Raw genomic sequence first — 22,142 nt, forward strand, 5'->3', positions numbered from 1 at the left:
TACAAAGTTAGGTACACATCTCAAAGTCTCCTCTGACCACTAATTTCAGTTAAAGAATTTGTTATTAATATGAATTTACTACTATTTTTTTCATCATGTATATTGAACACAAATTATTTCTTGTTTACAAAGTTACTTTGTCTACTGTACTCATCAACTTAAAATAGCCTATACCCATGCTTCCAAAGTATAACGATTAATATTTAATTCTTATTTAGCCAAGCAACAAGTCTTCGTGCAAGAGCTTCCTATTTCAATGAAATAATCTTAAAACATTAACTCCTATCCTGAAAAATTGAATCCTAAAGATACACGACTAGCTAAAACTTGAAGGTTCCCTCCTAAATAAAAGATTGACAAAGGAACCTTGGACCGAGGGAGCCTGATATCCAACAATACATGCAGTGGCGAGGATTGCAGGCTCGCTGATCCATGCATGTCTTCTTCATGTTATTCTGTTCAATGTTTGTTACATATATCCCATGCACCTAAAGGATCTCTAGGCAAATAATATTTACAGCAAAATTTTTTGTTGAGTGTAATGGTAGAAGTGCTAACTTTGTTATCATTTCCACATTATTTCTTTTTGCAAAAAACATTTGAGTGTCTATTTCAAGATGTAAATTTTTTTGTCTGTATAGTCACAAACCAAAATACGACCATCTGGTGTTGTAGCTAATGCTTTCGGATCTCTTAGCTTAATAAAAGTTTTGCCAATAAAACGACCCTCCATTGTGAACTGTTGAATGCGTCCATTACTTCTGTCACACACTAAAAGATTCTGATGATCGTCATATTTCTCAACACACAGACCCCATGGAGATGAAAACTGTCCATCAGCTTCGCCTTTTTCTCCAATCTTGCACAAGAACTTTCCTGATTTGTCAAACACTTTCAAACAATGGTTTCCAAAGTCAGTTACAATGAACTTGTTTTTGTGATAAATGCATCCACTAGGTTTCTTTAGCTTTTCAGGGTCGTTGTCTCCAAATTTGGACATGAATTTACCATCTTTGTCCAAGACCTGGATTCTGTTGTTAAAGCAATCCGCTACAATGATATGTCCTTCATTATTGATGAAAACTCCTTCAGGTCTTGTAAAATCGCCGTCTCCAGTCCCTGTCTTTCCAAAGCTCTTCACAAAGTTCCCTGTCTGTACATTGAATTGTTGAATTCGGCCATTATCATCATCCACCACCAGAAGCTCGTCATCATTCAGGAGTGTCATTCCAGCTGGATTAACCAGCTGCCCAGGTCCTTCTCCATAGCAGCCAAATTTTTGCACAAAATTTCCATCCTCATCAAACGTTAGAATGCAGTGTTTTTCACGGTCACTCACAGCGATCGTTCCTTTGCTGTTGACAACAATCGAATTTGGAGTATCAGGAATTTCTCCCTTTAGAAGTAACTCGCCCACAACATCAATCCGTCGTTCCTTTACGTGGACTCTGAAAGGACTGGTAAAAGGTTTGTCGCCATTTATCATGACTGTCACGTTAAAGGTGTCAGGTATTTTAGGAACAAACTTCACGTGGAAATCATCATTTTCGTTTTTAAAAGTTCTTAAAACTGCTACATATTCAGCAGGTTCTATGAGCACTTTAACGTCAAATTCACGCTGGCATTCACCACTCTTTCGCTTTGGACAAATCAGAAGCTCTGCTTCCAAACCAGCTTGAAGATTTTTAGTAAGTGCCTCTATTGATGACAACCGTACATCTGTTTCATCGGTTACCACTGACCCCAAGTTTAGGTTGTCAAGTGTATTAGTCGGGAAAAACTTCACGAATGAACAAACCGGAAGCGAAGGGACTGTGGCCTTGTTGAGATCTCCAAACCGCTGCTCTAAACTCTTCTTACTTTTCATAACATCTGAACTGGAGCTTCTCTCAACCAGATTTTTTGCAAACTGAACTGCTTGTTCAAGCTGTTTGATCAATGACTTTACTTGCTCGTTTAGAGAGTTTATTTTCTCCATTCTAGACACGCGTGTATTCTCGAGGATTTGTATAGCTTCCCGCTCGTGTTCTCGAATCTTCGCGATCATTTGTTCCGATGTTTGGGAAACCTCTCGTTTAGCGGCGGTAACATTTCGTTCTAGCTCTACAACAACTTGTTGGAAAGTTTTAATCGCATCGCTACAGACTTTCTTCTTTTGTTCTGTCGACTCGACTGCCGCCATAATGTTTGCTTTCTCGGCATCCGCTGCTTTCTCAAGCGGATCAACGTTATGATTCTTGTGATCAGTGTTTATGCAAACTTGACAAACACAAATCTGGCATTCAAGGCAAAAAAACCTGGTTTTCTCTCTCTTGTGGTAAGGCTGAGGGCAAAAGGACTGACGCTTTAACAAGGCCTCGTAGTCTACGGCTTGAAACTGTTCCACTGCCGTCACTCTGTGTCCTCGAAAGCTACTGTTTTGAAACACTTTGTGTGCTTTATCACATTCAAGGCACAATAATTCTTCGCAACCGAAGCAATAGCTGATCCCGGCGCTCTTTTTCTTACAGTTACCACAAGTAATCTGACTTCCATTGCTACTTTGTCGTACAGCGAGAAGACTTAACAAACTGTTTTGCAGAAAGCCAGTTGGCAAATTATCGAAACAATTTCCTTCTGGGATATTCACTTGTGCCTGACAATCGGGACATCGAAATTGTCCTTGTGTTTGGGTTTTCGAAGCGTGCTCCTCTAAACATTTCAAGCAGAAGGTATGAAGACAAGCTATGGTCTTTGGTTTGGTGTAAGTATCCAGACAAATGGAGCAAGTAACATGTCTTTCGAGATTCTCCAAGAGAGACTCCATCGTGTCGGCAGATTGCGAAATAAGAGCGAAACGAAACACCTGTCTATTGCTTGTGCACAGGCAGACCATACGATGTGTTCTTGATTAGTAACTGTATATATAAGACAATATAGGCCTGAAATTTGCATATCTAAATTACATCCCAGTCTGAATATCTCAATAGAGCGAAGAGATAGAGCAACATCTCATCGATCAACAACCGTCGCTAGTTAGGAGAGATTTTCAGTTGTTTGGCATTAATTCCAGTTTGAAGCAGAGGAGGTCGCGGTTGCAGGCCATCAAGAAGCAAGCCCTGTCTCCCGGCTTTCGTCTCTTAACGGCCTACAAGGCTAAAAATTATCAGAAAACAGTTGATTAACATTTCATTTAACTTTATTGAGATATCCAGACCGAGATATAATTTACATATACAAATTTCAGAGCTTTATTCATAATCCTCATAGATTGAGCTCGTCTCATGTCAACAATTATTAATCACGAACACATAGTGTGGTTTGCCTGTGATTTGTGATTCCAAGAAACATCAGCCAGATTACAACCTACGTGTAGCCGTACCCTTCCTCTGCCAAGGTGAATGGGGAGGGTACGGCTACACGTAGGCGAACCAGATTAAAATTTAATATGAATAAAGGGGATGAGTTTCTTATCAACGCTAACGCTCGAAACGTCAGCTTTTTTACTCTTTGCGGTGGCCAATTTACGTTTTCAACTCAGTTGTTAACACTAAATTACCTGCTGTTCGCCAACCTCGTGACCTATTATTTTTGGGGCAGATGTAAGCAACACAAGAAGTTATAAAGGCGTAAGTTTCTAAAGAAACTGTGATGCTGCGTCGGTGGGTGAGTATAGCAGGTTATTTAGTGTTAACAACTGGGTTGAAAACGTAAATTAGCCACCGTAGAGAGTAAAAAAGCTGACGTTTCGAGCGTTAGCCCTTCGTCAGAGCGATTAGAGGAATTGTGGGTTGTATGTGGATTTATATGCAGAAAGTGGGGCTACGCCATTGGTGGGAATATGGTGACGAGAAAACAGGAATAAATTAGTTGAATGAAAAGCGCTCGTTGATTCCGTGGGGATTAAGGGAGCCGATTTGGAAAATAAATTTTTGTTCTAGTGTTTTACGGCTTTCCGAACTGCCTAGATGTAAGGAAAGGCCGCAAACTGCCATATGCTGTTTAGAATGATTAGGAAGATTAAAGTGTCTAGCAACTGGTTTGGATGCGTCCTTGTCATTTCTTTCCACATCGCGAAGGTGTTCTCGGAATCGGTCACCCAGTCGTCTTCCTGTTTCGCCGATGAATAACTTATTGCAATAAGTGCAAGTTATGCAGTAAATAACATTGGCGGAGGTACACGTAAAGTGATCAATGATGTTAATGGATCTTTTAGGTCCCGATATTTTCTCTACGTTGTGAATGAAAGGACAAGTTTTGCATCGTGAGCGCACGCATTTAAAAGTTCCAGATTGGTCATTGGTTTGAAATGAACTCCTGACTAAAAAGTTGCCTATGTTTTTGTCACGTTTGAATGAAATAAGTGGGGGTTGCGAAAAAATAGTGCCAGTCTCTGAATCGTTTTGGAGTAATTTAAAATTTTTAAGAATGATAGATTTAACTGCGTGGTTCTGAGGGTGAAATGTAAGAGTAAATGGAATGCGGTCAGTGTTTTCCTTCTCGGCCGTTTGTAGTGCTGCCTGTCGATCGATTTGTTGGGCACGGTGTTAGCCCGCTTGAACGACAGAAACAGGATAGCCACGTTTATCGAAAAACTGGCACATTGCCTCTGATTTTTCGGAAAAATCAGAGTCGTCACTACATAAACGACGAAGTCTGAGAAACTGTGAAAAAAGGTATGGAGTTCTTGACGTGTGATGGATGTGAGGATGAATACAACAAGTAACTATGTGAATCTGTAGGTTTGTAGTAAACACTAGTACATAAGCCGTTGCCTTCAATTGAAATTTTAATGTCTAGAAAAGCCAAAGAAGTGTCGGAAATTTCCCAGGTATATTTAAGAGCCGGATGAAAGGAATTGACGGCGGTTATAAATTGAGTGAGCTCCTCTTTGGTAGAGGAGATAGCGCCGATGCAATCGTCAATGTAGCGGCCGTAGAGTTCAGGTTTTGGGCCGTGGTATTGGCTAAAAAATTGATGTTCGATAAAACCTACAAAAAGATTGGCGTAGCTGGGTCCCATTTTAGTACCCATGGCCACGCCATTAGTTTGTTTGTAGTAGTTACCACCGAATGAAAAGCAATTGAGTGTGAGTACTAGTTCGGCCAGACGGAGTAGTGTTTCAGAGCTAGGTTCCTTAACAGTGCGTTGATCGAAAAAATGTTTGAGGGCCCGAAGACCTTCGTCATTGGGAATGACAGTGTAAAGAGATGTTATATCCATGGTGAAAATAAGTTTGTTTTGGTCGAGGAAACTAAAGTCACGAAAAATTTCAAGTGCGTGTTGGCTGTCCTTAATGTAAGACGGTATCAATGTTATTTTTCAAAAATCGATTTCATAAACTTTAACTTGTGTTGAGTTTTTATATCATAACTGTTAAAAATTCATGGAGAACTATCTAGAAAGTTGAAAACAATAAATGGCACTTTCAATTTGACGACTTAGCACTAAGACACTTGCTTTGTTCTTTGGTGTTTCCCAAGTTTCTTCCACTGATCAGCATGTCGTACCATACTTTGATGTCGTGGACATCGTTAGTGGCAAAGTCGATCCAAGAACTCTGAAAAAATTCAATACGTTAAAAACCGTTTTAGCCGGCCTCCTTCATTCTCAAGACTGTGGTTAAGGGAAAAGATAAGCATTCTAAGAAGCTCGTGTTCCAGCCCTCATGGTTAGAAACGTGTAAGTGGCTTGTATATAGCTCTTCTCAAATGGGAAGTTTTGCGTGATGCATAATAACCCCATCGAATCCTTCAGCACAGAAGAAACCACTTGTAACAGCACCATTCCAAAAACTGGAAAAACCCTCTGGTAAAGATGGAGCACTTAGGCGTCATCACAAAATGCAATATCATTAGAGGGTACTTGACGCCGGCGTTGCGATAATTCAAAGTGCCCAAAAACCAAAGAAAACCTCGCCATTTAGGAATACCCACGCAAAACCAAGAGATGTTTGAAAGAAACACGAACGTAGTAAGAGTAATCACAAGTACCATAATATTGTGTGACAAACAGAATATCCCTCTTAGAGGCCATCGTAATGACAGCACAAGCACAGCATCCGTGAACAAATGTAACTTCCATGCTATTCTTATACCAATAAGAAACTCTGATAAAGATTTAAAAGAACATTTTCTCACTGGTAGGGGAAATGCCACAAGCACCTCGAAAACTGGACAAGAGGAAGTTATTCGTATCATTGGAGCATATATTCGGTCGAAAGTTACACAGCCAATTCAAAAGGAAAACGCTTTTTTCTCAATCATTGGTGATGAGGTGACAGATAAATACGCAAATCAAGAAGTATTAAGTGTTTGCCTTAAGGTTTTAAGATCTAAGAAATAATGCCTCCCATCAAATCAAAGAAGTATTTTTCGACTTTGTAAACCTCGACAAAACATCTGGTGAGAGCACAGCAAACGATCTTTTGTCAAGTTTGGCCGAGAACAACATCGATGTCGCCGTTTGCAAGAGGACGAGCACATGATCACGGTACTGCTGCCATGTCATCGGTAGCATGTAGTGTGCGAGGGAGAAAAAAGAGAATAGCTCCAATGGCATTGTACACTAATTACAACGGTCACGTTTTAAATCTCAGTGTTGCAGCCGCGCGCAGGTTGACTCCGGTCACTGAAACATGATTAGAACCTCAAATAAGACTTTTTCCGTCTTCCACTTTTTTCGCCTAAAAGACAGCGATTTCTGTAACAAGTTTTAGGGTTTTTCTATTTCTAAAAGGGAGAAGTTAAAAGACTCAGGCAAAACCAGATAGGTGGAAAGGCATGGATACTATATAATTGGGTGTACGCTCTTAGAAAGTTCTGCCGAAGCCGAGCGTTCGTTCTCTGGCTGGCGAAGAATCAAGTCCTACCTTAGAAATAGGATGTCTGAAAAGCCGTTGTCAGGACTTGCACAGGGGGCTAAGAAAATTGTTGTTAAATTGGATATAATGTGTAACGGCGGGAGGGGGCAGTTGGGTTAAGGTTTGTTAAATGACGGAGTTGCGGGGAGAGGTAATTTGCCAAAGAAAGTTTCTGTAGTGTTTTCTGAGTCAAAATTTGAACCCCCCCCTCCCTCCCCTATGAAAAATTCCCGGATCCGCCCCCGTAAGTCTTTTAATAACTAATGCAATGTCATTACATATGAAGTTTTGCTCAGTCAAAATATCAGTCCCTCATCTTTTTATATCAACATTTATAGTAAGAGATATTAAGCAAATTCAAATAAACTGGTCTATTATAATTGAACGAGTCTTCTTTTCTAATGTTCTAGTTTCTTCTGGAAAAATTATCATTTAACGACGATAAAGAAGAAAATTTATAGTACGAGCATATCTCTACATAGTTGCATGAACATCTTAAAGGAACTAATTTGTATATCCTAGTCCAGTTCGGCAGATTGAAAAAATTCACTCAAAAAGATACCAGACAAGCTAAAACTAGAATATTATTTCCAGAGAAGCAGTCGTTTTTAGTCCTATCCTGCAAAATTGAAAACTCTCACCTAGAGATACATGACATGCTAAAACTACTATATTCTTTCCAAAGTAAAATATATTGACAAAGGAGCCTGGGTCCGAGGAAGCTCGATATCCACCAATGAGATTTTCAATACACACGGCGGAGAGGATCGCGGTCTCAACTGATACATGCACTCCTAGAAATTGAGCTGTGGGAGGAGATGGAGGCCTGCGTCAGTCCGCTTTTTAATACATACATCCTAAGCACCTGAAAGATCCTAAAGCAAATCATATTCGAGGAAAAAAAAACAAATATAAATTATTTGATTGTTGGTGTAAAGATAAAAGTGCTAGCTTTGTTACCATTCCCACATCATTATTCCTTCGCAAAACACATTTGAGTGTCTATTTCAAGATGTAAATTTTTTTGTCGTCACGGCCACAAACCAAAATACGACCATCTGGTGTTGTAGCTATTGCTTTCGGATCTTTTAGTTTAGTAACAGTTTTTCCAGTAAAACGACCTTCCATTGTAAACTGTTGAATGCGTCCATTACCTCTGTCACACACCAAAAGATTCTGATGATCGCCATATTTCTCAACACACAAACCCCATGGAGATGAAAATTGTCCATCAGCTTCACCTTTTTCTCCAATTTTGTACAAGAACTTCCCTGATTTGTCGAACACTTTCAAGCAATGGTTTTCACTGTCAGAGACAATGAACTTTTTTTTGTGATAAGTGCATCCACTAGGTTGGTTTAGCTTTCCAGGGCCGTCGTCTCCAAATTTGACCATTAATTTACCGTCTTTGTCCAAAACCTGGATTCTGTCGTTACCGTAATCCGTTACAATGACACGTCCCTCATTATCTATGAAAATTCCTTCGGGTCTTTTGAATTCGCCGTCTCCAGTCCCTTCCTTTCCAAAGCTCTTCACAAAGTTCCCTGTCTGTACATTGAATTGTTGAATTCGGCCATTAAAGTCATCCACCACCAGAAGCTGGTCATTATTCAGGAATGTCACTCCAGTTGGAAAACACAGTTGCCCAGGCCCATATCCAGAGCAGCCAAATTTTTGGACAAAATTTCCATCCCTATCAAACATTAAGATACAGTGTTTTTTATCGTCAATTACAGCGATCGTTCCTTTGCTGTTGACAGCAATCCAATTTGGCCTTTCAGGAATTCCTCCTTTTACAACTAACTCGCCCACAACATCAATCCGTCGTTCCTTTACGTGGACCCTGAAAGGACTGGTAACAAGTTTGTCGCCATTTATCTTGCCTGTTATGTTGAAGGTGCCAGGTATTTTAGGAAAAAACTTCACGTGGATATCACCACTTTCTTTTTTAAACGTTCTTAAACTTGCTACATCTTCAGCGTGTTTTACGACAACTTTAATGTCAAATTCACGGTTGCGTTTACCTGTAAGCTCTTCTTCACTCTTTCGCTTTAGACAAATCAGAAGTTCTGCTTCCAGACCAGCTTGGAAATTTTCAGTAAGAGCTTTCATCGATGACAACCGTAAATCTGCTTCACTGGTTATCACTGACCCCAGGTTTTGGTTGTCAAGTGCATTAGTCGAGAAATACTTCACGAATGAGCTAACCGGAAGCGAAGGGACTGTGGCCTTGTCGAGATCTCCAAATCGCTCCTGTAAAATCTTCTTACTTTTCATAACATCTGAACTGGAGCTTCTCTCAACCAGATTTTTTGCAAACTGAACTGCTTGGTCAAGCTGTTTGATCAATGACTTTACTTGCTCGTTTAGAGAGTTTATTTTCTCCATTCTAAACACCCGTGTAGTCTCGAGAATTTTTGTAGCTTCCCGCTCGTGTTCTCGAATCTTCGCGATCATTTGCTCGGCTGTTTGAGAAACCTCTCGTTTAGCAGCGGTAATATTTCGTTCCAGATGTACAACAACTTGAAGTAAAGTTTTAATCGCATCGCTACAGACTTTCTTCTTCTGTTTTATCGACTCGACTGCCGCCATAATGTTTGCTTTCACGGCATCCACTGCTTTCTCAAGCGGATCAACATTATGATTCTTGTGATCAGTGTTTATGCAAACTTGACAAACACAAATCTGGCATTCAAGGCAGAAAAACCTGGTTACCTCTCTCTCGTGGTAAGGCTGAGGGCAATAGGACTGACGCTTTAACAACAAGGCCTCGTAATCTAAGGGTTGAAACTGTTTCACTGCCGTTACTTTGTGTCCTTGAAAGGCAATCTCTCGAAACAATTCGTGTGCATTAACGCAATCACGGCACAGTAATCTTTCGCAAGCAAAGCAATAGCTGATCTCGGCGCTCTTTTTCTTACAAATACCACAACTGATCTGACTTCCATCGCTACTTTGTCGTACAGCGAGAAGACTCAACAAATCGTTTTGCTGAATACCAGTCGGCAAATTATCGAAACGATTTCCTTCTGGGATATTCACTTGTGCCTGACAATCGGGACATCGAAATTGTCCTTGACTTTGGGTTCTCAAAGCGTGCTCCTCTAAACATATTAAGCAGAAGGTATGAAGACAAGCTATGGTCTTAGGCTTGGTGTAAGTATCAAGACAAATGGAGCAAGTAACATGTTTTTCGAGGTTCTTCAAGAGAGACTCCATCGCGAAGGCAGACTGCGAAATTAGAGCGAAAGGAAACACATCCTTGTATTGTTTGTGATTCCGAGAAACATCAGCCAGAATAAATATGCTAGCCAATCAGGCAGATCGAACCTCGTGACCTTTTATTTTCGGAGCCGATGTCAAGTCACACAACGAGTAATGTGGTCTTTAACAATAGGCTCATGCTCCATTCCTTTCTCAGTGTAACTGATGGCAGATGAAAAGATATTTTTGCAGTAATAATTCCATATGTTAGATGAAGGTTAATCCTCATCAGTGATCAGGTATGTGGGCTTCACAAAAGTGTAGCGTAAGAGTTTGTACGACTTGCCGGAAACAAAAATCACTTGATGAGGTTTAATTAATTCACTCGGTAGGAGCGTACGTCGCTCATTCAATTTCAGATTGGAGCCCCGATGAAAAACGGATTTTATGGAAATGCACGAGTTTCATATAAAAGAACGCGAGCTGTAAAACTCTGTCTGTAAATAAAGGTATATGGTTTATTTTCACAGAGCTTGACTTACAACCCTGAAAGAACTTGAACTGATTTTAAAAAGGGGGGGGGGGGGGCAGGGGGAATAAAACCTTGGTTTTACCAAAGGCTCATAAATCAATAGTGTAGCAGCCTTTTACATCTTTTTCAGCCTTCAATATTCTCGACGGTCATCCTTATCACTAATAGATAGGACCCAGCCCCAGCCTCCTCCCAACTGACCTTGATTATTGTCATCCAATGAAAAACTACAAATTTTGTCTCCACCACACAACAAATAACACAGTAGTGTACACCAAATAAGTTTATTTAGGGAAGCCTGCCGAGAACCAACCCGAGGCATATATGGCCCGGGCAATGCATAAATACATATATTCGCAACTGATATACCATATAGAATCCTGATATACAGTCAATTCCTTACACATTAAAAAAAAAAAAAAAAAAAGGTATACGTTACTAACATGCAAACTTCATCAAGTCTGGATTAACAGAGATGGGCAACCGCTTACAAGGACATAACTACGTTTATACAGAGGCCAGAAAAAACCTGCCAGAAAAAACCCCTTAGGGGAAAAAACATGACAGGAAATCTGGGTAGGAACCATGGCAGTTGGCGGCCCATCCTACGAGGCTTCACAGCTAAAGAAAATATGTTTTCAAACTAAAATAAATTTGTCATCAGCCAGAGGTGAACGGTTGGTTCTGAGGCCTAGATGGACACCACGTGCTATACTTTCCCTCATATACCACTGCATCATTACCCATGATGCTCGGGCCCAAGGCCCAGGCCTTGTCGTATCTCGCGCCGACAAAATATTTATTTCTGCCTTATTCGCAGACTCATTCGTCAGAAATACCATATTTTGTCTCCACTACACAACAAATAACACAGTAGTTTACACTGTTTATAAGTTTATTTAGGGAAGCCTGCCGAGAACCAACCCCAGGCATATATAGACTGACAAAGAATTGGGCAAGACGCACGAGGCTAGGTGATATAATACCACCAAAAAGAACACGAAAACGCCTTCAGAGCCCAAGAAAACGCGATACTTCGAGTCATTGTTCAAAATTATCGTCTACGTACGTGTCTTTGGCTTGTACCGATTTCCAACAACCATGTTGTTGGAAAACTCTGTCGTTTACTCCATTATTTGCTATCGTAATGGCTCCCCCAGATCTTAGAGAATGCAAACCCAACTTGGACGGTTCAACTCCGAGACTTTGCAGGTCCCAGCGAAAAGCCCCTCTAATTGTAGAGTAACTAATGGGCTTATCAGGGGCAACAAGCTTGCAAGGGCCCTTCCCTTTAGAAATAGGCTTGAAATAAAATCTTTGGAATCAGGGTGTATCTTAAACATAACTAAACACCTCTTAAGAAACTCACCGGGGCATACAGAACTAGACAATTATAAGATAACGACTTCGTCGCCTTTACGGACCTGGACATTCTTGCTTTTCAAAACCTTAATAATGATGAAGCCTTCTTTAAGGGAAATATCACTTCTTATTCTAGACACATCGTTAAACCTAAAGAAACCGGCAAAAGATAAAACATACATGGTAACATTACGCAACTTTACAAGGTTATCTAAGTCTGATTTGTTGATAATGTCGTGGATTAAAAGGGCCGAAATAGGTTGTTTACGACTAAGGACACTGGTACCAAGAACTCTTTTGGACGTCGTCCTCACGGCTTCAGCAACTGGGTCATCAGTTGGGGAGGGGATTCCTGCCAAGTCACAGGCCCATTTTAAGCCATAGAAAGCAGAATCGACCGCGTTAGGGGAGTGGGTTTCCACTAGTAGACGCTAGGGGAGTGGGTTTCCTCTAGAAGATGTTGTAAATACAAAGCCACATGAAAAGGGCTAGCGGGAAAGGCTTTCCCGTTTAACTTATCGTTTGCAAACTGATTCCATCCGCGGAAAGCTCGGTTGTATACCATAACAGTCCCATTTGCTTTGGAAGAGAGTACAGTCGTCTTCAGTCGATCTTTCAGTCCCTCAAGCAAGTTGTCAAGCGGTCCGTCCCGGAATGCCCTAAATCCCGAATGAAAAATATCTAAACGAGAGATAAAATAAGGCAAAGTGAGGAGTACAATCCAACAAGAAATAACTAAAGAAATAGATAAATAAAAATAGAATAACCGGGAATAATCAAACTCCAACAGAGAATACATAGACAACTGGAATATGCAAAGTGGACCACAAATGGGTCCCTTTAATTTCAAACAATGCTGAATAAATTCTTAACACAAACTCGTGTTATAACGCAATACGTAATATTGACGAGCAATTCTATGATTTAAGTCACTTCAAGCCTGAGTAAGTGCCAAACAACCCATAAGCTAAGTACAAAGAACTTAGAGCAATTACGCTGGGATTGACTGAAACAAAATCACGTTTGCACCCAGAAGAGAAAACTTCCGCGGTAAATACAAAAGCCCGCCGGGCTAATTACAATGACCACAGTCTTTACTGAACTTCGTACAGAAGCCTTCGCAAGCACAGGGAGATCTGGAGCGGCGAAATCAATTCGAAGGGCTATAGCATCAAAGTCCAGGGGTCTGGAACCGAAAAGCGAGTTTCGGGCTTTCCCTCTGATAAAGAGACCTGGGAACTTGGGTAAAAACACCCAGTCAATTACGAAACTGTTCCATTGCACACCGTCTCTACAAAATAAAGTCCATAAGCAAGAGGACTTCCACAAGGGGAGGATAACCGCTCCTCTCACCTTACACAATTCCATGTGCTTTACCACTCTAATTAATAGACACACTGGAGGACAAATCCAATCATTATCGTGCCCCCAAACTGGGGAGAAGGCATCTACTACTACACAGCCAGTCTGAAAAAATCTCAGTGTTAAACCTTGGTATCTTAGCGTTATAGGAACAAGCAAATCTGTCAATGGTGTGGGACCCCCAAAATAGGTTAATTCTTTGAAAGATAGCTTCGTTAATGGTGTAGTCATCATAATCGGTTAAATTGCTTATTGCATCAGCCTTGGCGTTAAGCTCCCAAGGGATCCACTTAACCTCCAGTGATATGTGAAACTCAAGACATATTTGGATAACTAGGAGGGCCAATTGGTGCATGTCAGCTACCCTACTACCGTTTTGAAGAATAGATTCGACGTTCTGGTTATCGGAATACCAAATAACCTTAACACCAGAAAAATGACTCGCGAAAGCTTCCAAGGCGAGGCAAACGGCTTTGAGTTCTCTCCATGTAGAACTTTAGGCACGCACTACAGGAGACCAGTTCTGATAAAATACTAAATTTGAGTCTTTTACGAAAGCACCACAAGCCGAATTGGGGGGATCTGAAAAGGTTACCCTGACCGGAAGGGACAGGACCGACCAACAAACCTTGCTATTGAAGAATACCAAGTTGTTCTTCCAGAAACTGATTTCTGAAAGAGAGTCGTCTGAGAGAAAAACTTCGCTTTCCCAAGAGCGCGCCGAATTCACGACCAAGAAAAGAAATCTAGTCATAATACGGACGACGGAACCCACACAGGGAGAGAGGGAAATTATTTGACCCGTTACAATGGCGACTCCCTTCACGTGCACTTTCCGGGGAGGTTGACAAGACAGCAGCTCAACAAGGCCAGCGTTTAACTTTTCAATACGTTCGTCGGTTGCTTGTATAGTCCCATCAATAGTGTCGAGAATCACACCCAACCAGGTGATAACTTGGAGAGGCTCCCAAAGGGACTTTTCCTCATTAGGAACAAATCCAGACTTGAGCAAATCGGAATGGACGACTAAACTGTTAACCTTAGCAGAAACAAAATCTGTTCCCCCTCCTAAACCGTCGTCGGGGAAAATAGCTATAGGGATGCCCTGGCTCCTCCACGATTTCTGTAATGGCTTAAAAATCGATGTGAAAACATACGGGGCTGAAGAAAACCCGAAAGGAAGCACAGAGGCTCTATGAGCTCTGAAAATTTTCAGAACTGAAAATATCTTGAAACCCCGTTCCCAAAATCCCAAGCAAAAGCGAGAAATTTTCTGTGGTCTGGGAAAATTTCAATGTGGTGATAACCAGACTGAAGGTCAAATTTAAACAAGTAATAATTACGATCAAAACAACTGCGTAACGACACCCAGATCTTCACATTTGAACTTCTGCTCGTATATTAACTAGTTGACATGTGGAAGATTCAAAACGAGCCTTTGCTTTCCCGAACTACGGGTAGAAACTGAAAGTGGGTTAATGATATCGGGCTTACTAACAAGTTATGCAATTAGGTCCAAACGAAGTAAATCGCTGACAGCTTGCGAAACAAAATCACTATTCTCACAAGCAGAAGTATTGTTTCTCTTAGCAAAAGGTGTTGGAAGTTGGAGGAAGGGAATTTTGTAACCCTGCATAATAACCTTTAAGACAAATTGCGAAAATTCCAAAGTACGTCAAAAATTCAGATATATTCTAAGCCCTCCACGCACAGAAGAATAGGTCAAATCAACTGCAAGAGCCTGAATCCGAAGGAATCTAACAGGAAAGAATCAGCACAAGCAGCAACGCTAGGATCCGAGTCAATGGCACTGCTTAATTCCGATTGCGAAGGCAAACTACTAGCTTCGATATTAACAAAGGAAAGAACTACACCTGAGTTGTAGCGGTCCTCTAGTCACTTTGTTTTTCTTAAGAGACTCGTTGAATTTGAGGCGCTTGGTCTCCTTCATCTGACTTTCCGCCGATTCTTCGTTCGACCGTTTGATCTGAGAAACGGTCTGCTCCAAGAGGCCACTGAATTTGTCATCAGCCAGAGGTGAACGGTTGGTTCTGAGGCCTAGATGGACACCACGTGCTATACTTTCCATTATATACCACTGCATCATTACCCATGATGCTCGGGCCCAAGGCCCAGGCCTTGTCGTATCTCGTGCCGACAAAATATTTATTTCTGCCTTATTCGCAGACTCATCCGTCAGAAATACCATTTTTCCATTCAAAGCAACTCAGACCGGTCACGAACCCATCGCGAGATTTATCGGAATTTTTAGCTTCGAAAATTATGATCTGATGGCTTCCATGCAAAGAACATCCGTTGATGAATAAATAAGTTGTGGTTGCTACCATTTTGGGCAGAAAAAAAAGAAAAAAACAGCTTTATATTCCAGGACCTCGAGCGGCCGAATGACATAGATGCTCAATGCGTTTAGGGTCTGTTCACAATTTACCTTTCTTGGAGCATTTGCCGGTCATTTTAATTTGGATTCTTTGACTTCTCTTTTTTTTAATTCAATTTGTATATTTAATTAATTCAAATGTAATTCAATTACTGAAGGCAAAGACTGTGAACAAAATCACAAATTTATTTCACTATCCAGTCTGTGATAAATAGATAAATGAAGTGCACAGCCATGCCACTATTGTTTTTTGCTACGTGAACAGATCATTAACAACACAAACCCTTCTAAGATCTCTACTTAGTATTACCGTGATAAAAATCATAAATTTAGAGTTCATTTGTAATCACAAGTGAAGGCATGCTTGCGATGAGTCAGTGGCGGCAGCCCCCTAAGATGGCGTCAGAAACCGTGAAAAGGTCTATTTCTAGTGTAGTTTAACCTCATTGAAAATTAATTATGCTTTTCAGTTCAGTCCTAAGATCCAAGTGCGGAATTTTGTGGAGCTACAAAATTCCGTTATTCATAGCAGCTTTGACCTGCTCTACGCTTGTATATCAAAAGTAAATTTTACTTCTTCACCGGCGTGTCCAAAACTAAAATAAAAGTAAAAGAAACGACGCCGCCAAAAAAAAAACTATAGTAATCATCGATCTAAAAGCTTTCAGAAAGAAAGTTTACAGCAATTCCTAATGAAATTTAACCTGAGCTCCCTGTTTGGCAATTGCTTTGCTGAGGTCAACTGAAGTACACGAGAGTCTAATTTATTTCTTGTTATCTAGGCTAAATGATTCCTTTATCTAATTTTATCAAAGCGTTTCTTTCACCCTTCAGACAGCGATCTCCCTCAAAAATACCAATTTCGACACAGCTTAAGCCCCATAGTTTCAACATTTTAATTTTTCTCATTACAGCTTTGCCAAATGAGCCTCTTTGTGTCGTATTCGAGTATTTTTAAATGCTTAAAAGTGTTAAAGAGATTAAAACAAGCTAAGGGTCGTATGCAGAAGATGAACACGTGTCTCTGAAAGTGACATGTTGTGAAGCAACGTCCGCCTTGATGGATGGGGCATCTGGCTAGCTCTGGGTATTAAGAGCCTGGAAAGATCACAGATGGAAGCACGTAGTACTGATTTCTCAATTTGTGTTTTTGTTTAATTTATTCCATCTCTTGCAAATACTGATTACCACTAGTTCATTCCTTCTGAAGGTTGTCACAATGATTTAGGCCAAAATCCATGATCAATATTATATGCATCATCCTTACATTTCTCATTTCCCTCTTTTTCTCTTTTTACATTCAGTAAATACAAGATCTAAGTAAAAACTATATATTGTTTCTGTCCCTATGTGAATGATGCATATCCACACACATGATATTTCATAAAACAAATCATTCCTCATTAAGTAAATTAATCTGATCCACTCACCTTTGTAGCCTTGGATAAAACACTACCACTTTCTGATTTTGTAATTCCTTCCAAATTTGTGCAAAATCGAGACATTCTTGAGGCCACACAAGGAATAGCACTCTTTAAAAGGTGTTCCAAAACATGTTGTGACTTCTGCAAAAACAAAAAAAATTGAATTCTATAACTTTAAAAACAAAACAAAAAAATTTAACCACAATTTCACTTTGAATAGAGCCCCAAAATTCATAAATTAAACCATTTGAAATGGTACTTTAGTTTTGTAATCTACATAGTATAACCTCTTCAATAAAAATAGGCATGGTAAGAGTCTTTCACTTGCTAATCACATGACAAGCAATTATGGTGTCTAAGCATTACAAAAACAAATTTATCCAAACTGGGATAAGCTTAAAAAAAAAAAAAGGTCCAAATTTTGTTTTTGAGTGCAATCCATTCAAGTCTATTTTTCAACTTCTGTGCCATAACCGAAACCTAGCTTGTGAGTCTTGCTAACAATAGCTAAATGTATTTACTCAATAAACCAGTACATATGCAAGGTCCCCTCTGAGTCATACCAATGAAAATACAGGAGAAAAGTTCTTTGGTTTAGACTCCTCATCGAAGAAGATCAGAATATCCAACCACTTGTAGAGGTCATTTTAAAGAGCACACATTTAACTCAGTTATTTTAACCACCAAGTGTTTCTCTGGTCTGGGACCCAAACCTATGGCCTCCTACATGTACCCCACTTTGTCTTTTAAGTGTTTTCTCAATGTTCTTTAATAGTTTTATACCATCATCATTAAAATAATACACTGATCTTTACAGACAATTTTACAACATGAACTGGCCAATTCTGAAATTACCTTGAATTTTGTGCCCTCCTCCCCATACTGTAAAATGATTATAGGGTTCTTCCCCTTTTTCAAAAACACATTTCAAGGACTTTTCCAGGACACAGATAGATTTTCCTAGTACTCCAAATTTTACCTTAAACCCTTTCATTCCCAAGATTTCAAAATCAATTCTCCTTAAGGTCTACATACATTTCTTATAACGTAAATTGGGAAATATTTATTGCTTAAACCTTTCGCTCCCAGAAGTGATTAACATGTAACCTCTTCCTATGATAACCATACATTATCCAGCAGACTACTAATGAGAATACTTAAAGTTAAGAGGTAGAAGTTTTTATTTTGATCGAACACCAAATTCTCACAACTGATTTACAAGAAAATGTGCCAGCTAGAGGGGAGAATAAACAATTGGATCTTGGGATCAAAAGTGTTAGATTAAGCAGATTTCCAGGTCTTTCCAGGACCTGTAGTCTTTTTCTGAGACCAAACAAACAATTTAATTAAGTTATTAGATTGACCATTATGCATGTGGAAAGTTCAGCCTTCTTTAAACTATTTAGAACTGTTATCATTTCATTTGCTACCAATCTACCTGTGATATGGCAGATTATCTCCAACCAGATGATTGATTGTGATTGATCAGAAATGCTGGGAGGCTGGAGTCTATAATAAATTACTTCCCAAAATATAATTACTTAATTAAAAAGAAAATATGTACTTAATACACCTGGTGTAAATTTAAATTGCTGTTGTACTCCTGGTCCTATACCCATTGCATGCCAAATATCTTCTCCTAATCCAAAACTGGCACTCTCAATATTCTGATAGTGTTGAATGCAACAAGTGTTGAATGCAACAAGTGTTGAATCCTGATAGTGTAAAATTAATTTTGTCATGGACAGGAACAAATCAGTAGTTAAAGTGGTTTAGCCAAGAGTTGCATATTGCACAAACAAAGCAGCTTTTGTGAAATACATGATTTTCCACTGCCACACGTTCAAGAATGTCTACAGGTCTGCCACATTTTGTTTGGTCACACCTGTTTGTCTGAATTACAGAGCTGTTGGTGGTATTGGCATTTTGATGGCTACCCTGCAAAACAAGCAATATTATTTAATAAAACAAAAAGTATACACGTTATTGTTTGAATTGTCATCTACCAAGTAAGAATACTTACTAAAATGCAGAAAGATGTCAAAAAAGTGTATTGAACAAGTTCTGAATGTCTAAAACTAACATTTCCTGGTAGGTCAACCTTGTGATCAAAAGTGTCTTTATGTCAAGCTGGTTCAATTTTTCTGGTCTCAACACTATAAATGTACTCTAAGACAAACAAAAACTTACACAACTTAAACTGGTTAAAAATCTTACACCAAAGGAAAATGTAAATCACAACTTATGCATCCAAAGAAATAGTCAGTATTTAAACAACACGAAATAGTTTATTGATTGTTTTAAATCCCTTAGATGAGTTTTTCACACTACGGATGTGGACATTCTTGTGAGGCGCCCTGGTCACTTTTAGCAGTTTTTATCTAGCTGTTTGTAGGAGGCAGTGGCCTGACAGTTAATGTGCTGAATTCAGCATTGAAAGACACATGTTTAAGAACTGACAAGGTCAGGTGTTCCATTCTTGGGCAAGTCTCTTTACTAACTGAGTGCCTCTCTCCATCCAGGAGTATAAACAAGCCACAGATAACTGCCAGGGAGGCCTGATAAAAGACCTAGGTAAAACTTTGATGGACTAGCATCACATCCAAGGGGAGTAACAAAACTCAAAGTCACCTTCACATTAGTCAGTTCAAAGCTCATTCTTTACACATAGAATAGCATTCCTTATTATCCCAATGAAACAGGAAAAAAAATAACCTCATTATTTTGCAATCATACCTGGAGTTGATGGCAAAGAATGTGCAAATGTTGTCCTCTCATCTTGGTTTCCAATCAACTGCTCCTGTTTTGGTGTTGCTAAACTTTGCTCAAGTAAAGGTTTTGGTTCTACATTTTCCTTTTCAGCTTCAGCCTGCAACTTTTTTTCAAACTCAATTGTATCCAGCCCTGTCAATGAACGCGATCTTTTGTGCACATGTCTGATAAATTGCGCCTGCACTTCAGGTGGCAAATCATGAGGTTTCCCAACACCTTCCAATGATCCTCCATTTCCATGCAGTGCTAATTCCTGAGGAGGGATGTTAGGTAGTTTCTTCTTGGATCTGTGAGTTGTGGAGTCACTGACAGATGTCATGATCAAATTCATCTTGTGATGCTTGTTCAGTTCTGGTTCAAAGAGTGAACTATCCCAGAATCCTACAATGCAGTGTCAGCTTTCACGAACAGAAAAAAAAACAACCAAAAGATAAATCACCTCACATAACAATGGGTAATCTACAGATAAAACTGTAAGACTTATCATTGGGGAAACTGAACTGAAAATGATTTTTCGTAATGGGCACATGCACTTTTGATGAAATCCCATCTATTAACAACTGCTTCAATGATGAAAAAAACTAAAGTTGTTTTTGCAAATTACATTTGAATTCATACAAAAAAACAAGAAAAGAAATTTTTAGAAACAAGAATTCCTATAGAAAAAGATGTTTTTTCATCTTGTCACAAGCATGGGACAAAGGAAAACTTCCAAGTCATTTGTCATTTGTCCAAATTAAAACAAAGTGAAAGATTTTTTTTCAGTCTAACACAGGCATACCAGTAGAAAGGACATCACAAATGAAAACCCTGACCTCAATTTGTTGCCAAATCTTTGGAACCCCTATGTAATTTCATAGTATTAACATTACCACTTCAATTCCAGCTAGGAAATTGAATTGATTTCATTCTATAACTTAACTTTTTGTTTTTTCTTTGTTTTCAGGTATAGTGATAAACAATGATGATAAATTTCATAGGAATAAAAAATAATCCTCTCTTCTTTTAGATGTTTCACTACTCTCACATCCTAATAATTTCAAGCACTATAATTTCAGAGCCTTTTTAAATGCAATGAATTTCAATAAATAAACCAATAAACAAAGCATAAAACTCAAATCTTAATTACACATTCATGTCCTATGAAAGATGTCTTAGAAATGCCTATTTTTCTGTATCCTTGCTTTTTAATCCCATCTCTCAATTCATTTATCAAAGTCATCAGACCACTTGCCTTCTCCAGATTTATTCAAGATAGCTTGATGATTGAATAAAATGACAAATTTTAAGAAGACATTAATTCTAATAATGAGAGGGTGGCTTTAATACCATCAGGCAAAATCATCCCACATTGTATCTCATGATAGTCTCATGTCTTTTGTTTTTGATAATTTTTGTCATAAAAAGGCACTACAATGATTCTTCAGACCAATATTTTGAACCAAACATGAAAGTAAAACTGTGATTAACAATAAGTAGGATCAGTAGAAGAGAATTTGACATTTATTATTCCAGTTAGGAATAATGTAATTGCAATAACTACAGGAACTTTAAAAGGTATCTGGTAATTGATCGCTTCTTAGATTTGGATTCATAATACCTTACTGTATGGTCTACTTGTTCCAACCATTGTTTCATGTTCATTTGGCAAAGATGCTTGCATAAAGTTGGCTACATACCTACTTCAAATCCTATTGAGAACTCTGATCTATTACATCACCCTTAATTAGTTATCCAATCAAAAGCTATCATAGGCAAATTATTCCTAAAAATTTTTAAGGTAAAATATAGTGTGCAGCACTCACCATGTAAATAACCTACAAGTGAGGTGAGCTAACATGACAAATGAGCATTTTATAACTCTACAACCGACCGGATACACCTTTCTACGTAGTTCTTGAATAAATGACCCATCAAACGCTGTCATCGGTAAACAACTGAGCTCACATTTTTCCTTCGAAGTTCCGTCTCTCGTGGAAACCATAATGCATTTGTTCATAGCAGGGTCAATCTGCACGAAGTAGGCCATAGATATGGGCTTTACACAAGTGAAAAACGTTGCTTGCAAGACGTTTATAGACAGCTGTTGATACTAAGCAAGAGTTTCGCCGCAAAGGCGCCGTGAACAGCGGTGATTTTTCAAACTAGGCATCGTTTACGACACTTGGACAGACATTTTACAACCCATCACCAAATAGTGGTCAGGCGCATCTAGTTTAGCGCAGTGTATGATGGGACTAATTCAAA

General features: G+C 39.2%; 3 protein-coding genes across 4 annotated transcripts; all 3 read right to left on the reverse strand.

Moving 5' to 3' along the window:
- Positions 1-2,926, reverse strand: LOC131795454 (E3 ubiquitin-protein ligase TRIM71-like). The gene has a single exon (XM_059113026.2). It carries the CDS (start codon positions 2,873-2,875, stop codon positions 608-610), a length of 2,268 nt encoding a protein of 755 aa, XP_058969009.2. The 5' UTR covers positions 2,876-2,926; the 3' UTR covers positions 1-607.
- A 4,232-nt stretch (positions 2,927-7,158) lies between these two features.
- On the reverse strand, positions 7,159-10,111 carry LOC131795438 (tripartite motif-containing protein 2-like). Its single transcript, XM_066171574.1, has one exon. The coding sequence runs from the start codon at positions 10,058-10,060 to the stop codon at positions 7,844-7,846; it is 2,217 nt and encodes a 738-aa protein (XP_066027671.1). The 5' UTR covers positions 10,061-10,111; the 3' UTR covers positions 7,159-7,843.
- Positions 10,112-17,129: 7,018 nt separating this feature from the next.
- On the reverse strand, positions 17,130-22,085 carry LOC136282888 (uncharacterized). Of its 2 annotated transcripts, XM_066170855.1 has the most exons (4): positions 21,701-22,085; positions 19,860-20,293; positions 19,009-19,061; positions 17,130-17,264 (listed from the first exon to the last, which is right to left on the reverse strand). In XM_066170855.1, the coding sequence occupies exons 2-3, from the start codon at positions 20,224-20,226 to the stop codon at positions 19,057-19,059; spliced, it is 372 nt and encodes a 123-aa protein (XP_066026952.1). In that variant the 5' UTR covers positions 20,227-20,293; positions 21,701-22,085; the 3' UTR covers positions 17,130-17,264; positions 19,009-19,056. The 2 variants fall into 2 exon arrangements, with proteins under 2 accessions (XP_066026952.1, XP_066026951.1); XM_066170854.1 differs by lacking the exon at positions 17,130-17,264 and having other exon boundaries at positions 18,865-19,061.
- Between the last annotated feature and the right edge of the window lie 57 nt (positions 22,086-22,142).

The sequence above is a fragment of the Pocillopora verrucosa genome, chromosome 8, assembly GCF_036669915.1.
Source record: "Pocillopora verrucosa isolate sample1 chromosome 8, ASM3666991v2, whole genome shotgun sequence".
In the NCBI taxonomy this organism is placed as follows: Eukaryota; Metazoa; Cnidaria; class Anthozoa; order Scleractinia; family Pocilloporidae; genus Pocillopora; species Pocillopora verrucosa.